This window comes from Diadema setosum, chromosome 4, assembly GCF_964275005.1.
Source record: "Diadema setosum chromosome 4, eeDiaSeto1, whole genome shotgun sequence".
Lineage (NCBI taxonomy): Eukaryota > Metazoa > Echinodermata > Echinoidea > Diadematoida > Diadematidae > Diadema > Diadema setosum.
In genome coordinates, this window is record NC_092688.1 from 27,780,844 (window position 1) to 27,799,037 (window position 18,194).

The 18,194-nt window shown below is 38.3% G+C and overlaps 2 protein-coding genes across 2 annotated transcripts in view; both read left to right on the top strand.

Moving 5' to 3' along the window:
• Positions 1 to 269, top strand: part of LOC140227078 (retinol dehydrogenase 12-like) — a 52,412-nt gene extending 52,143 nt beyond the window's left edge. Inside the window, exon 4 of the mRNA XM_072307507.1 lies at positions 4 to 269. Coding sequence (XP_072163608.1) covers positions 4 to 269 — 266 coding nt within the window. The remainder of the gene's footprint in view (positions 1 to 3) is intronic.
• A 7,796-nt stretch (positions 270 to 8,065) lies between these two features.
• On the top strand, positions 8,066 to 17,851 carry LOC140227080 (uncharacterized). The gene is made up of 7 exons (XM_072307509.1): positions 8,066 to 8,165; positions 10,153 to 10,235; positions 11,161 to 11,334; positions 11,971 to 12,120; positions 12,763 to 12,835; positions 14,850 to 15,168; positions 17,033 to 17,851. Exons 1-7 carry the CDS (start codon positions 8,159 to 8,161, stop codon positions 17,205 to 17,207), a joined length of 981 nt encoding a protein of 326 aa, XP_072163610.1. The 5' UTR covers positions 8,066 to 8,158; the 3' UTR covers positions 17,208 to 17,851.
• Positions 17,852 to 18,194: the final 343 nt, after the last annotated feature.

An 18,194-nucleotide genomic window follows, 5' to 3' on the forward strand; every position in this document is an offset into this window, starting at 1 on the left:
CAGGCTCCATCAACACCGAGATTAAACGGAACTGGGCCGGATGGTTGCGCGCACTTTCGCCAATCATCTCCTTCTTCTTCTTGAAGTCTGCCAAGGCTGGTGCGCAGACGTCAATCCACTGCTCCGTGTCAGACGACATCATCCCGCTCTCCGGCTCCTTCTTCAAGGGCTGCCAAGTACAGAAACTGAACCGAACGGCTCGGAGCGACGAGCTGGCCCGCCGCCTCTGGGACGTCAGTCTCGAGATGACCGGTCTCAGGTCTTCGTGATGGTTGTCATAGAAACGTCCTATTGCGCTCGAAGAGTTGTGACATGACCTATGAGAACAATGCCCGAGGCAGTGTTGTTTGATTAACAGCATTGATTGGCTTCTGAGATATTTCTCTCTGTGTATTAAGACTGTTCATGATCAGACTGGTATCGCTTTGATATCAGTGAACATAGTTCAAAGTATTCAACAAAGCATCATTAGTCTTCCATCAATGCTTTTCTTTGCAGAAAGGATATTCATGTAGGTAAAACATCAAGCAAGGATTTTGTTGAGAATAGACAATGAATGCACGGTAACCATTGTGTATAGAGCTCACATAGATCAATGCATGTACATGTATTACCAACTGAATTGAACAAGCTATGACCTTCATTGACAGCTGATGTTGTGCATCTAATCAAAGGTAAAGCTCACTTATCCCGTACTTTTGTTTATATTTTGTTTTTCGGTCATTTACCCGAATGAACGAAAATGGGGAATCGTACCGCTCAACGACTTGAACTTATACACCCTTAATGGGATCGTATAGTTTTGGTTGAGCTCTAAGTTTAGGTTTCTAAACGTTTTTGGTGAGATAATGAGAAATCTCCTCAAAAATGTGAAAGAGCATGTCATTCCAATAGGAATTCAACGTTTATTTGATAAAAATTGGGTGTGAAATGGCTGAGATATCCAAAACAGAGCAATCCTAATAAAAGATGGGACCCACCTTTTATAAGGATCACTTTGTTTTACAATGTACTTTGTTTTTGATGCCTCAGCCATTCCAAAGCAGATTTTCATCGAATAACTTTTGAATTCTTCTTAGAATGGTATGCTCTGTACTTTATTATAAGGGGTTTCATGATACTTCGCAAAAAGCTAAAAGCCAAATCCTCACCTTCACCAACTGTACCAGCCCTTTAATATCATTACCATTTTCCATATTCATTCATAGCATTTGAATTCAGAATCGAAGGCTAAATATTCGCACACCAGGGCCCCATTTCATAAAAGATGTTAGGATGGCAACTCTTGCTGGAATGGCAACTTCCAATAGCAACAGCCAATCAGGAAGCTGGATATTCATCGTTACCATGACAATTGCCATTCTAGCGAGAGTTGCTATCATATCAACTTTTTATGAAACGGGGCCCAGATTGACTTTACATGAATTCCGCTGTGTTTTAGCGTGTTGTTATTTTTTATTTATGTGTATTTATTCTACGCGAAAAATGTGTAAATAGTATGTATACTTTTGTAAATTATAAATTTGAATTACAAATAAAATGTTGCAAGGTTATCACATGTTTTTTCATCTCCCAACCTTTCAGTTCGTTATTGTTATATCGTAACCCGATCTCTTCAGTCATTTATTCTTTAAGTCGACGTGACATGAACGCACGAGCATGAAAATATTGAGCACATTTCGAAATGAAACTGAAGGTATTACTCCAATTGTAATGTCTTTATTACTTTTATTACTACTCGCTACTTGCAATGTTTGTAGACTGCTACACATGCTAGTATTCAACCCTGTTGGAGACAGTTTTGAGTAGAGTGTTCTCACAACACTCAACTTTACACATTTCTTTGTAAGTCTCTCACGTTACTGATTGCGTGTACATTGTATTCACTTATCTATGTAGCTATCTATCTATCTATCTATTCACACAAACGTCAATTAGTCAGCTAGTTGGCTAGCTTTTCTGTCTGTCCATCTAGGTATCTGTCTTGCCTGTTCATTCATTCATTCATTCATTCATTCATTCATTCATTCATTCATTCATTCATTCGTTCATTCATTCCTTCATGCGTTCATTCGTTCGTTCGATAATTTATTCATTCGTTCGTTCGTTCGTTCGTTCATTCATTCATTCATTCATTCATGCATTCATTCATTCATTCATTCATTTGTCTCCAGAGTGTATAATGTGTGACAATAATTCTTTGCAAACACAATGATAGTACATAGCATGAACTGTCACAATGGATCGTATCATTTCTTAAGACATGTACTTCAGTTTCCCTGCATGTGTGACTTGTTGTGTGTCAGGTTTTGTGAAGACTTATTTGTGTTTCTTATAGTTTGGGTACACAATTCTATCCTTGAACTACAGAAACCTCCACTGAAGATAGCAATTCATATTGAAAATAATGTACTTGCACCATGTACAAACAGAACAATTAAAAAAAAATAAAGATGAATAAAAAAGGAGAAAACATTAAGTAGAAACATCATTTTCACAGTGACTTTTCTCACTCAAAATCATGATGTTTATGATCTTCTTTGTCTTTCGAAACAAGAGGAGAAATTGCATATGTTGAAGACAATAACCAGCAAGTAAGTTTTTGCGCTTACGAGACTGGGTGAATTCATCTCTGAACATAATCGATGAGAGTGTATTTCATTGTGACAGTTAAAACTGCATGTTTATATTTTGTCATTGTGTGTCACTGATTCAAGGGACGTTAATTAGATTCAACGTTCTCTGGGTTTGTTTTCGGTTGTTGTTTTTTTCGTGGTGACTTTGCATTCAATAAATTATAAATTCTTCTATAAAGTAATCAAGCAGTGGTCGGCATCCTTACTTCGTGATACGCCTCTGTGTGTACACCACCCCCCCCCCCCCACATACACACATACACTACTAAAAGTGGCAAACAATTATAACTATGAGGAAGGAAAGGCAACGGCTGAAACGGATAAATGGTGCACTGTTACTTTGTTGGAATCATTTTAGTCTAAAATAATTTAACAAATGCAACTGATGTTTATAGAATAGTGCTGTTGGCTTGAAATGTTATTGTTAGAAAGGAAATTCGTCGTTCAACAATTCAAGATGGCTGTAATACATCAAGTAAAATTAAACAGCACAGATCGGCGAAAAGATCCATTGACGTCGGAAACAGCCAAGAAAGTTTAGGGACTGCATACTTATGATGCTTACACAGAACAATAATAAGATCACAATCAGGCATGTATTATTTTACTAGCAGTCAAAAGAGGAGATAATGTAATCGCTTTATAAGTCTCACACTGACTTTAATGAGTATTTTGAAAATCATTAAAATTTAGCAAACCCTTCGGTTATGTCACCATTATACCGTACTGGTGACTGAAGCTTTTGAAACTATGAGTCAAGATTGTAATATCATTAATAGTAACAGTGAATTTTGATAACAATTGGAAATGGCTTTGTGTGTTTCGTATTTACATGAAATTCAATATATACATTATGTGAATGCTGGTATGTGTGTGCGTGTTTGTGAATGTGTGCATTATTATTATTATTATTATTTTTAGCTCACCTGAGCCAAAGGCTCAAGTGAGCTATTGCGATCGCCCTTCGTCCGGCGTCCGTCGTGTGTAAACTTTTTACATTTTTATCTTCTTCTTAAAAACCCCAAGACCGATTTTCATCAAACTTGGCAGGTAGCATCCCTAGGGGGTTAGGAACTCAATTTGTTAAAATGGGCACCATGCCCCACCCAGGGGGCTCCCAGGGGGCCCAAACCCCCCAAAATTAAGGAACCTGTAAAAATCTTCTTCTTTAGAACCAGAAGTGATAGAGCTAAGTTAATACAATGAGTTAGTACATTGATGACTGTAGTTTCAAGTTTGTTCATGGCAGAATCAGGGGTGCCCCCCCCCCTTGGGACCTAGGGGAGGGTCCTAATGGGGCCTAAATTGTACATTTTCATCTTCTCCTTGAGAACCCCATGACCAATTTTCACCAAACTTGGCAGGTAGCATCCCTAGGGGGTTAGGATCTGATTTTTTTAAAATGGGCACCATGCCCCTCCCAGGGGCCCCAGGGGGCCCAAACCCCTCAAAATTAAGGAATCTTTAAAAATCTTCTCTAGAATCAGAAGTTATAGAGCTAAGATAATACTATGAGTGAGTACATTAATGACTGTAGTTTCAAGTTTGTTCATAGCAGATCCAGGGGTGCCCCTCTTGGGGGCAGGGGGGGGGGGGGTTGGGAAGGTCCAAATGGGGGCCTGAATTGTACATTTTCATCTTCTTCCTGAAAACCTCATGATGGATTTTTGTCAAACTTGGCAGGTAGCATCCCTAGGGGGCCAGGATCTCAATTTATCAAAATGGGCACCATGCCCCACCCAGAGGGCCCCAGGGGGCCCAATCCCCCCAAATTAAGGAATCTTAAAAAATTTGGGCCCTTATTGTACATTTTCATCTTCTACTTGAGAATGCCTGGTCAAATTTTAGTAGAGCTGTGAATGATTTAGATTAGTGACTGCGTGAAAGGTGAACTTGCGATACTCAGGTGAGCGCTAGACCCGCGGGTCTCTTGTTTTTTTTTTTTTTAGTTCAGTTCAGTTTATTTTTTTCATCAAGCAAGAATTGAAACAAAGTGCAATAATATAGTATAGACCAATCACATATTTTGATTAATTTCAATCAAGGAAAAAAGAAATAGAAAACGAAAGTGAATCGCATAGTATATTATCAGATAATATATACGTATAGCATAACTGGAATACATATAGGCATGCTTTGAAGGATAAGAATAAAGCTAGTGATTAAAAGGTCTGTCTTTAATGTTTAGTATAAATCTGTCTGAGTTCATATTTTTTTAATTTCTTATCTGGAGGCAATGACAGCACTATGGTATGGATATAAAGAGTTTTCAGTACAAGGGACTTTTCACAAATTTCACACAAACAGACCAGTTCTTGTATTGAGTGGATGGTAAAAATTCTTCTATTTTGATATAAACCATGAAGTAAGTATTGGCGGGTGGTCCCCTCGGTTTTTGAGTGAAGGAAGTATGTGATAGCTCAGGGAGGAGAAAGAGTATTTTGCAAGTGATGTGTTAGTGTTATTCAGACATCTGCATATATGTGGGGTTTGCAAACGAAAAGCTTCAAACAGCACTCATGGGGACGCAGCGGTGATGATATACAGTATGTCCCCCCCCCCCCAAAAAAAAAAAAAAATAAATAAATAAATAAAATGAATAAATAAATACAATCAAATTTTCGCATTGATAACTATCAATATGATCAAACTGTTTAATCAATTCTACTTCAGGGTCTTAAACATTACATCTTAGCTATATTTTGCAGAAAACCCCATCCAGTTTGGTTTGGTGGTTACAGAGAAATTAGGATTTTCGTAAAGTATGTCATGGGTCTGATTCTTCCTGGATGCTCTTGGAACTGCATAATGTGTGAACAAAATGGACGGAACTTGGAGAGAAGGGATTCCTGACATGCTCTACAAAATTCCTCATTTCTCTTTGACCACTGAAGCAAATCGGATGGGGATTTCTGTAAGATGTGGGTAATAAGTCAAAGTTTCATATCCTGAAATCGTATTTGGATTGATTTTCTAATTTCAAAGTTATCATCGCAAAGGTTCCCGTTGTGATTTTTTTTTTTTTTTTTTTTTTTTTGGGGGGGACACCTACGGTAATCATATACTAGTATATAATCTTGGTATTTTTGCACTATTTCTAACTGAAACTATACTTTTCGTTCGAAGAGTAACATTTATAGATATATTCCACTGCATTATTGCAGGAGAAAAGAAGAAAAAACTGATAGGAATAGCGGAAATATGAGTAGACAATGGCATGATTCAACAAAGGGGCCAGCCCCGCTGACCTGACACGAAGCGTTGAATGCTTTCATGAGGGCGTAGTTCACTGAAGTATTATTATGCTTTCCACAAAACCACCCGTAGGCAACGAGACAGTTGGATACAGCAAGGCAACATTGCGGTAACCATGTAAAGAATAATTTCCCAGCTATACTGGTGAAAATTTTAAATAATACGGCAATTCATTATCCTATCTTTGTATTCAATTTTCTCTCAAGAACAAGAATCTGTTAATTTCATCACTAAATTCAACAGTATACGGTAAGAAAATTTGTAGTCGCTATTCTCCTCATTATTATTATTTTCTGCTATAGAATTATAGCGAATGGGGACCCCCCTCCCCCGATATCTCGCACAAGGACAGCTTCAAGCTTGTTAGTTGAATGGAGATCCATGAAAGCTGATCCATGAAAGCTGAACTTCGCTAATGAATGTTCCTGTAAGATAACTCACAACTCATGTTATAATATTTTCTATTCAAAGTGAATCCACTAAACGTGATGGGTTTTTTTCACATGTTAAAAAAAACCACTATCATCTTGAGACCATAGAATTTCATTAATGTAATAGTTGCACAAAACGGCAACCTCTGTAAGAAAATTTGTCACTTTTTCACCTTAGAATTATATATTTTAGAATTTTGATTGATGTTAACTGCCAAGTAGGTATACAAGAGTGTCAACATAACATTTATAACCGTGGGTACAGTTCGTCATTCCGAAGGTTCGTCATTCCGAAAATATGAAATAAGGTGTAACGCCTCAAACATTCGGATAAACTATCCCATTTTCATTTTCGAATTAACGAATTAGGGAATTTACCCTGTATGTGTTTTGGAATAACGAACCTGATTTCTTTTTCGGATGAACGAACCTTCGGAATAACGAATATAAACCAATACCTGGCACAATGGACCAAAGTAGGCCTAATAATGTCCCTAGAGCGTAGCTCACAACATTGTAGCTTTTCTTTTTTCCTGCATGTATTATGGGCTGGAAAGACAAACGGCTTATGCTTACTTGTTATCAAAATATATCTACAATTCATAACAATTAGGAAAAATATGTCACCGTGGACGTGACGAAAAAAGATACATTTTGACCAAACAAAGATTCAAAGTTACTTCCACTTTTCAGCCCTCTTGAAAAGTATTATTGTATAGAAAATCAGGAACAACAGATAGAAAGAACTCAAAGTTGCCACCTTGAGGAACAGACTCGACACACACAAAAAAACAAGAGAGAAAAAAAAATTAAGCTGGCCTTTCTGTGTTACAGAAAATAATGTTACGGAGATGCTGATATCATGCAGATTCATAATAAGGGTACATTAACCAGACAAACCAATATATCCCCTATCTATTTATGCAACAATAACTAAGATTAAAAACCTCCACCAGAACAACAACAGCAAAGACAAAGATCGTATACGCAAATTGACCAAACTAAGGTCTATATACAGTATATAAAAGAACTCTCCTAATAAGATAGATCTTTTAGTAGAATTACATCTGCATTGTATTCCATTGATTTATAATTTTGTTGATTGGAGGATGTTACATTCAAATTGTGCTTAAGATAGCATCAGGAAAGTGGTATCTCGATTATATTAATTTCACAGTTAGAAATACACTTACAATGAATACTGGCAAAAAACTGACAACAAACAAAAACAACAACAAACAATTGAATAAAAAGCATCTGTTCATTGGCCTCCAGCATTTTCCCCTCTCGCATTGGTGATATGAGGATGAGTGTTGACCAAAGAGGACCTCTTTGGTGTTGACAGAAAAGCGACTTTTCACAAGTTATTGAAGCAGGATCGTGCGTAATCCACGTTATTGAGTACCGGCTGGCTTCCTATATTTTCCACTGGCAGCATAAGATGTGTGAGCTGAGTGGCCATGGGGTAGGGTTGGAATTTTGTCAAAATGCTTTTCTTTTCTGTTTTTCCAAGCCCAGAAGTATCCCCCTCTCCGGTTCCGCGGCTTGCGGCCCATGTTTGTTCCGTGCTATTCTTTTGCTTTTTATTGAACGTGGATGCCAATAATGTACATATATCAACGTTGGGGGCAGCAAACAAAGCTACAACTACGGCCTTACGGTAATGCGTTTGTGTGCAGTGCAGTGTGGATCGAAATCGCTATGTTATACGTACGTTTGTACGCCGTGTTTCATTATTCGTGTGATGCGTTCTGCGACGGCGTTGGTGAAGGTTGTAAGTCAACCGCTTGTCAGTATTTTTATGCGCTTTAACTTTCTCTGCAATCTATCAACAGTATGCCAGGTAATTAATCTATTCATGGCTCTTTTATATCTGTTTTGAAACGCACTTCTTGCTTGTCTGGGCTCTTTCCTAGGGTGGGTGGGTTTGATTGACAATGATTGTCTTCACTGCCGCAGCGCGCAGGTTTACCCGGCATGACCCGCCCGGACCCGACGTCCGACGGGAACCATAACCCACTACACTGCACTGACCCTGCCTACCCTGCTGACTGTATAGTGTTACACGAGCCATAACCATGCCATTATTTCAAGCAATTGGCAACTTTATTTGGTTGTTATCATTTCTTTTTGTTGTATATTCCAGTCTTATATTTATAATGTTTGTAATGCTCTGTTTGTCACTCTGTTTGTCACTCATGTCACTCATGAACCGGACGTCAATTCTGTGCTGTGGCCAAAGACGAATGAATGCGAGTGATAAATACAAATATACATGCAGACTAACACTGTTAGACTGGTTGTATGTAGCAAGGAAGTACTACTAGGCTCGCCTAGACCTCCTTGGTTGTAGACAGCTAATGTAACAAGACAAAAAGAGACGTTAGGAGCAGAAAACCCTCATACAACTGTAAATGTTGTGATGCTGTCTTGACCGAAAGATTGGTCTGTATGTGGTCGTCGGGGGGAATGTTCCACGGAGACTGCGTCTGGCTTCATGGATCCCTCCTAATCTACGGAGGAGGGCGATAACATAAAAAAAATAAAAGACTCCTCTGGACAGACGGATCTTTCTGTCTAGATGCTGTCATACTAGTCACTACAGGTGTAGCTACATGTACCTACAGTAGCTACACTATCATTATGCATTCCATTGAGTTTGACCGAAAGATCAGTCTCTTAATTTATCTGGTCGTCGGGGATATGTTATAAATATGCGGAGACTGTGTCTGGCTTCACGAAACCCTCTCCCTCTTTTGTATGGAGGAGAGCGGTAGACGCCTAAATGTAAAAAAATGATGAAATTTAAAAATTCTTTGGAAACGAACTAATATGGCTGTAGAAATTCTATTGGGAATAATAATATCCTGGACTAGAATGGCAAGATGCATGATCCATACAGTGTAATTGTCGCTTGTTCTTGTTCTAGCCAACACAGTGCTAATTGTGTAATATATCTCTTGGCAAATTGTATTAATATCTAAAATACCATGACATGTTCCTAGTGGTGATCTGGTAAGACATGATGAACTGACCTACCTGTCTTTGCCAAAGAGTTAGTAATTTGCATAGAAGAACATAATAATCGGCTTGTTCATTTGCCTTCACTCACCAGGAAGAAGAAGAAGTCACATGATGATGTTGCAAGTACATGTACTCAAACAATGTATAGAACCTACTTGCACATGGAGTGTCTGTTATTTCACATACTTGTATATTCCAAACATAATTTTCACCTGTAGTCGTACTTTGTGCCAGTTATTTTTTAGAAACTAAAGCTTTGTCATCAAAGCCTTGAATTGCACATCTTTCCAATTTATTATGACTTACAAGATGTAGCTTACAAAAGCATTGATTTCTGTTGATATGATACTGCACTCTACATCAATCAAATTGTCACATGCTCAGTGTTTCAGACATGTATTGTTCAAAGAAATTGTGGGGTACTAGTGTACACCATCCAGAAAGAAGTTTTACATAATATGTAACTTACATATTATGTAAGTTTTATTATCCTGAGGAGAGATATGAATTATTGACCTCTACAATATACATACAGATACTACCAGCTTTTGAAAGGAATTTAATTTCCAGTTTTGCAAAAGGGACACATTGGCATTTATTTGTTCTTTTTTGTGATAATTGAACATTACAGCTGCATGTTTTTCCCGTTCTTGCTCCGATTATTTCCATACACTGGTGTAGCAATAATGAGGTCAGCAGCATTATTTTGATTTTGTGGTTGAGTGAGAATCACAGAAACATTGAGCTATGAAGTCATCTCAGTGTCTGCTACCTGAACTCTTTCCATCATGATTTTTTCATCACAGGAGAACAAGCACCCAGGGTAGAGGAGGTGAACTTCAAAGAAAAGTATCGCTCATTGAAGAGAAAAATGAGATTCCTGATTTATGTAAGTAAAAGAGGTCAATGAATTAAATACTTTATACATAGGTACCATAATGATAAGTCTTATTCTTGTTTCATTGCTAAACAAGCCCTTTTTCTGCATTTTGCAGAAATGCATATTTTGGAGAAACAACAAGTATATTCTTTCACTGTAATAATTGCACCATTCTAGATTGTGTCTCTGGCTAGTGACTTCAATAATCGAGAAATCTGTCATACATTTGTACATGCACCTACAGTATTGTAAGTACAAGTCATGCGTACAATATGCAATTTTACATAGGTACATGTACGTGTAATCTTTTGAAGTAGAGCTGATTTCCAAGGATGTTAGAATGTTTTGTGATATGTTCAGCTGTCTGTTACCATGTGCAGTGATTGTTGATGTGAAATGTCCAAAAAAACAATAATTTTGTTAACTTAAGTGTATTATTGGAAACATTACCAGTACTTACAGTATTCAAATGTGAGATCAACCAGGAATATTGTGCCACATGAGAAGAAAAAGGAAAAGAAGAAGAAGAAGTGATATTATGCTTGATGTGGAAATGTTTACTTTATTTGTTGCAGAATCAGACAAAGGGCTCCATAGCCTTCAAGACCATTGTTTTGTAGATCATTCTTTTGAGACTCATAACCTACCAGTGTCTCAGCTTGACCAGTTTTGGTGTTAATAAAAGTTTGTTCCCTGTCATAAAAGTAATCATGGACAAAGCTTTCCATGAGGAAGAAAAGACAACATAAACAAGAACAAAATAGACTTGTAGAAGTTCTACACGAGTGTTCACAACAGTTCACTTGATAACACCGGGCAAATAAAAGAAATAATTGTATTTGAAATAAGAGAGTAATTAGACAGGCATATTTTGAAAAAAAAAAAAAGTAAAGAAAGATCCCTATCTAGACTGAACCTCTTGTCCTCCTCCCAGGAGCAAGAATGTTTTCAGGAGGAGCTGCGGAGGGCTCAGCGAAAGCTGCTGAAGATTTCCAGGGACAAGAACTTCCTCCTTGACCGCCTGCTTCAGTATGAGAGGGTCATTGACCCTGGTACAGACTCAGATTCCACTCTGTCATCAGAGGACAGTAGTAAGGAGACCAAGAAAGTGAGTTGGCTTCATCATCACCAGAGTAGTATTGACAGTTCTCAGATTCTTGATTAACCCATTGAGGACATGCTGATTTTGCTACAACATACATTTCCGATAGACACTTGCCCGAGTATACTCGGGACTCGTCTTCAATGGATTGATGAACATGTCATAACCTACTGAATAGATGGCAAATTTTGCATGATTGGTTATGTTATTGTTGTTTGTTTTTTGGCTGTAGGCCAATTTAGTGAACATGTTTAAAGTTGTGCAAATGAAAGCATGTATATCATTACATGATTCAATTTTGCCATAATATTTTATTTGCATGTTTTTATGTTTTTGAGCTAGTTCTGAAAAGGGGGAAATTCATGAAGTTGTTTTTCACCTCAAAGTCTTTTGTGTTTTCAGTAGTTTTGTTTTGGCACATTTCACTGAATGAACAGGATATAATCTGCTTTTGAATGTATGTCTTTTGCAAGTGTTTTTGCATGATTTATATGAACAGAAGAAAAAGGTTTGATGAAGATTTCCACAGGACAAAATATTTCAACGTTTGCAGCCCTTTCATTTTTGTCATTCAGTCAATGAACATAATATATAATCTCTTTCTGAATAAGTCTTTTGCTTGTTTGTTTGCATGATGTGTAGGAGCAAGAGAAGAAGGTTGTAAAGAAAAAGCGTCGACCCAAGAAAAAGCCTGCCAAGAGACTACAGGGCACAGCCCTGATTGGTGGCAATCGAACTCCCCTCCCACATGAACTGCACTCTCCGCCACAGGCCCTGCATGAACAGCTGCCAGTAAGTAGTCTCACTTCAGGCTAGCAAGATGGAATGGTCATTCTTTTCTATGGGAGTTGAAGGTCTTCATCAGCCTGGGGAATGATTCATTTCTTCATACATGTCCAGTACTTGCCATCAATGATTATATATCTTCCTAAGCCGTAGTTATTGTCATCAAGGAAAAAATACCATTTATTGTAAATGTTTACTAAAAGTAACCTGTTTCTCTGAGGTATTGTAAGGATATTGGAGGTACTAAACAGAATGCACCAAGTTCCCTTTGGCAAGTGGTTTACTCTAAATGAGTCCTAGAGAGGGATGATGAAGAAGCAAGCTTGTCTTTGTCAAATTATGCCTTTCCTGACAGCATAGAAGATGGTTGTTTTTTATTGTCTCATCAGCCAGGAATAGAAAAAAAAAAAATTGCTTTTACTTGTTTTCTCCATGTAAGAGCAAAGCGTTACTAGCATGTTGTGTTTTTGTTGTTGGATGTGACAGCAGATTTAGTGTGCAGGGTTGCATCAACTGTGCAGCTTTGGGAAATAAAAACAGTTTGTAGTCTTTATTGTCCTATTGTTTATATATTAATAGTGTTAAGTAGAAACTCAGTGAAACCTAAGTGAAACCTCCTTTCTTTGTAATTACTTTCATGATGAATAGCTCCTGGCGGAACTCATGCGCAAAGCTGCCGAAGGTCTACCTATTTCTCAGCCACCTACTATGACTGTCCCAGGTAAGCCCTCCTTGATCCACTATTGGTCAGTTCCCCCTCCTTAGGGAGGATTGAGGTAGTTGTTATATTATATAGGCCTGTACCCCCTTCAAGTCATATTAGTGCTAGTCCCGAGGTACAATGTGTACACCAAGGAAAACAAAATATCCTAGTACTCTGTAGCCATCTATGTACATCTTTAATTGGCAGATTTATTCCTGCAAAATCATTTTTGATTGCAGATCAGTGATACGTAATAAACAGACATGGTAGATACAGTAAATGTAGAATGACTGTCAGTATTCTACCTTTTATACTGGCCAGTGATGTTTCAAATTGTTATCTTTCTGATGTATGACTACCATGTACATTTTGTTGTGCTCTTCACTCCTTTGAAGCTCAGAGACCAACAGTTTCAGAAATGGATTTTCTTGCATTTGTATGAAGGCACTGATTTTGTCCTAGAGATTGTGCCTTAACCCTAAAAAGACTGGGCTATTTTGGTAGCTCGAAAGACTGGGGGGGGGGGGGGGGCCTAAAGGGCCCCCCCTTAAGATCTCGGCCGTGGATCGCGCGATCGCCGCGGAAATTTGCACAATGGTAGTGTGCGATGTAATCTACAAGATCGTATATTTAAATTTTACAAAATAGTCTTCTTTTATTTTATTTTGATTAATTATGCTAATTTATGCGAGAAATCAGACTCTTTGATCTAAATCAGTAAATAAAGCTCCAAAAGTGCTCATTTTTGGTCTAATTATTCTTTGTGGCATTCTTTGCAAATGTACTTGAAAAAAAAAATTCGGTATCAAGATTAATTTCTTATTTATTTTATTGTTTTATGAATTTCTTATGTATTTCTTTGTTTTTTCAACCTTTTGTTTTTGTTGTTTTTTTTAACAGAATTTGTGGCAGACACTTTCTGAAGCATAATACTCCTAAAACAAATTAATTTTAGCCATTGAGAGTAAAAATAAGCATATTTATATGAACCATGTGAAAAAACTCAATTTGCATTGACTTTGTACACAAAATCACATTTTTGAGCCATTTTCGGCCTCACGTGCATGTACAAAAAGTTATGTAACTTCAGAACTGTACCCCCGGGCGTCACAAATTTGGTGTCAAAATGTGCGGGAAACTCGAAAGAAAAAAGTCATAGAGCATCGCGGCGAGAGCATTGCGTGTTGCAGAGTAATCGCGCGAAATGTCGGGGGGGGGGGGCCTAAAAGGCCCCCCCCTCGACATTTCGCGCGGGGGGGGCCTTTTAGGCCTTTTAGGCCCCCCCCCCCCCCAGTCTTTTTAGGGTTAACACAATATCCTTGATACATTTTGATGAGAATCATGCTACTCTTTCAATGAAGAATGCATGGAATCAGTTAATTTCATGTCCAAAACAAACGAGTTGTAGAAGTGCACATGATGGTGATATTCATGTTACCGTAAATGATAGTGTATTAACCACACTTTTTTCCTGCTGAAAAAGGTCAAAATTCAGGGTGCTGTTTATACACTGTTACAGTCAATATGTACTGAATGTTTGCATTAAGTGTGCAGGCAATGTTCAGTGTCCAATGTGTGAAATAATTTCCTTTTTGTTAGGCATTCTACTGCATATTTCCTTCTTTTTTATGGTACAAAAATCAACAAATTTTTCCCCCAAACATGTCACTCAATTTAATCAACATGTCAGCAGTATCTCCACCTGTTGCATTGCCGTTTCCACGCTTTTCAGCGCACTGTCCCTTTTCCCCTGACTGCTGAAAAAAAGGGGGTGCGGTTAATACGCTGCTATTTACGGTACTGACTTGATGTGCAGTGCTACATGCTTTACCAACCTTCACATGACTGAGGTTTTTGCCCATACCTTGTAATCTCAGTAATCTGTAACTTGTTCCCTTTTACCCCATTGCTGTCATTCTAAGTCATTTTCTTTCTTAGAAGAAATACTGTCGTGGTATTAGTTAAATTATGCTGTTTTAATGATGTACAATTTGTTCTGTATTTATGTAGTCGTACATATTCTCTGCCACAGGTTTGACCTCTCCACACGACCCACAGCAGCCATCTCTACCCTCCCCTCACTCTCTCCTCTCCCCACACCACCACCATCACCCTGTCCTGCTCTCTCCTACGGGGGGTCTTGGGCTCCCTCCAACAGCTATGCCACCAGGTATTGACCCCCGTGCCTTTGACAGGGGACTGCAGCAGCAATTCTCAATGCAGGGTCTCCTGGGCATGGGAGCAGGTCCTATGGGGCTGGGTGGGGTACCCCAGATGGACCTGAATGCTTTGACCGCTGCAGCAGCCTTGGACAAGGTCAACCAGGAGAAGAGCAAGAAAAAATCAAAGAAGTGAGTCCATTGATATCTGATCAACAATAAGAAATTGTCATAGAGTACCAAAGTGTGATGTCATAGCCATTCATCGCCATGGAAACTTGGTTCTAAACAACCTCACCTGGCCTAAGTGTTTATGCGCACACCTGCTTCCAACCCAATCTATAGCAAGTGACTGTGACATCATCCCTTTGGTACTCTACTGACTAAAACTCTTTCATACAGTGGCAGCAAAGGGTTGAAGACACTTCCAACATCATAGATGGAACAACTTTAATGCCACTCAAAATAAACATAAACTTTTAACAAATTGGAAATGTGGTGTGCACATGCATGGAACTTCTTTTGTTTTTATGCATGTATATGTGTGTGCAAAATTATTAAATATGGAAACACTAGTCAAGCAGTCATGATTAATGAGTGATTTGCCCTTTTTTGCTATTCCCATTGTTATGGAGATAATCTGGAATGTGGCATGCAGGTCCGCAAGAAGGGCAAGGAGCATGTTCCCCTGAAATGTTCAATTTTCCTGTAGTGCAAGTTGTACTCTGTGTCAATCTCACCACATCATGGTAATGGACTGTCATGCCTACAGTTCATGAATGGCTTACCTTTGCATTCCATGTATAATCAACACTAAGCTGTTCATGTGTGGAGTATGTTTTTCTTTTCAAAGTCACTTAGTTTAATGACATCATACAGATAATGCAAAGATTAGAGTGTGTTAGTGATGAGGCAGCACACTCGAGGGTATTAACAGTGTACAATGGTGCAACATCATGAGTATGTAAGAGTGTGCTGCATCTCAACTAACATCACAAACTTACATCTTTGCATTGCTTGTTTTTATAAACTTGATCTATGTTCTGTGATATCAGCTGGTTAAAGTTAGTATTTCAATACAATGGGTCTGCTCATCTATCTTCCATGCAGACGACCGTGTTGTAAATCAAAGGGATTGTTTGGATTTGTGCCTTCACGCACAGCTGGCTGCACAGCACTATCATTAGTCTGCCATAGGATAACATACAGTGAAATTATGCTTTTTTGCTGCACACATTTTGTACTCCTGTGCACTAGCAGAAAAATAAAGAGAGCACCGTGACTCATTTCAGCACTTCTTTTTGCCTGCATTCCTAATCCCATTTTATAATCCTTCTTATCACTCGTGTTTGTTTGCATGTTGTGAGTTTTACTTGAAATATGCAAGGTGTACATGTAGGTGTCAAGGTCAAAATGACACGCTTGAACTAAATGACTGTCTGACTTCTTTCATACCAGGTTAAAAAGATTTGCCCCGACAGGAAATTTAACTTGTTTAGTTACATTATTCATTTGGTGCCACAGTAGAAAGGTGAAGGAGAAGTCTCTGTCCCAACAGTGATTACATGCTGATTAAAAGATTAGGGTCTCAAACCTGTAAAACGAAGGGACTCTCCCATACCCATCATTTTGTTGTACAAAGGATTCTCAAATGAATCATTGAAATTTGATGAGAAAGTTGTTATGCCAGTTTGATAAAAAGTAGGTAGCTGTAGGTATGAATTTGTGTGTAAAGCAAGCCCATGTAAAGGCAGGACATACATTTCTTTCAATTTATAGAGACTACTCTGTATATTTGTTTTGTTAGAGGTTGACAGAACATAATTATATACTTTTGGGGTGGGTAAATGGCAGTCTTTCTGCATGGACCTGTGAGTGGAGTTTGTATTTGGAAATTTCAGATTGAAGAGAAGTTTGTTTAATCAGATACCAATTACATTACAAATATAAATCTTTTTTATATGTATTTTGAAGATTTTGTTTTAAAAAATCTTTAGCAATTGGGAATGTGTGTGCATGTGAGAGACCTTAAGATGTCTCTTTATCTTTACTGCAGAGATTCGTCTGAGAAGCACACAGCTACATCACGCAGTCTGTCTTCATCACAGCAGACCATCCCACTCTCCCAGGCCTCCTCCTCCTCTCTGACCTCCCTTCCCCACCCAGAGGGGATTCCTCTCGGTGAGCACAAGGAAGACCGTGTCACAGACCTCCCAGACTCCAAGGCTTGAGTAAAAAATTTCTCCACCATCATGTCTCGTGTTCCCCCTCAGCTTCATCTGTGCAGAGCTGCGGCTAAACAATGACAAGGATGCCCTTCTGTTATGAAGGCAAAGATTGGACTTTAATTGAGGGACCACCACACCACTAGATATTTTCTCTGACACTCTTCGGTCCATGAGGTGCAAGAGACCAATTTGTTGTGAGATTGTCTTGTCCATTCATTCATATGTACATCTTAAAAACTCGATGTGATGCTTTGGGTCCTCCTAGCTCAATTTGGCCATCACAAAGCTGAGAGGTTTAAAATACTTTTCTCTCAAATGTTTTTCTACTCATGTGGGTAGTTACGGTCCTCAGTGATTTGAATTGTTTAGTCTAATTTGAATTTATGTCATATTTTGCAAGATGATAGGGGAATGAATTATGCATTACTTATTTCTCTTTTATATTATTATTATTTTGGGGGTTGAAAATTTGTGCTGGTTTTGATTATAGCAATGGTACATTAGAAAAACTGATCTGCTCTCAGGAAGACAGATTAGGAAGTACCTGTTGCCATTTTAACAACAGAGTTCTCAAAATATCAAACTAAAAGCAACAACATCAGACAAAGATACAGTCTACCTCACACAAGTCAACCTTGCACAAGTCAAAAAATTGGCTAAGTGAAGGAAATTATTTTACCCTGGATGGGTATTAAATGGGATAACTCATGTGTAAACAAAGGATTTTTTTTTTTTCTTCTTTTTTGTTCTGGTCCCTTTGGTGAGATTGACTGTATGTATAGTAAAATGTGTGATGAGACAAAAGTAGGACTATACATGTATGTGTGAAGATCATTTGCACACTAGATTTGGAACCCAGTATGTACCGGTTGTTTAAATGTCATACAATTATAAACAGAAGGGAAGAGTCAGAGAGAAAGAAAAAGAAAAAGGCGAAACATGGCTAAATGGCAAATGTACTATTTAGGAAACACTGTGTGTAATACATCG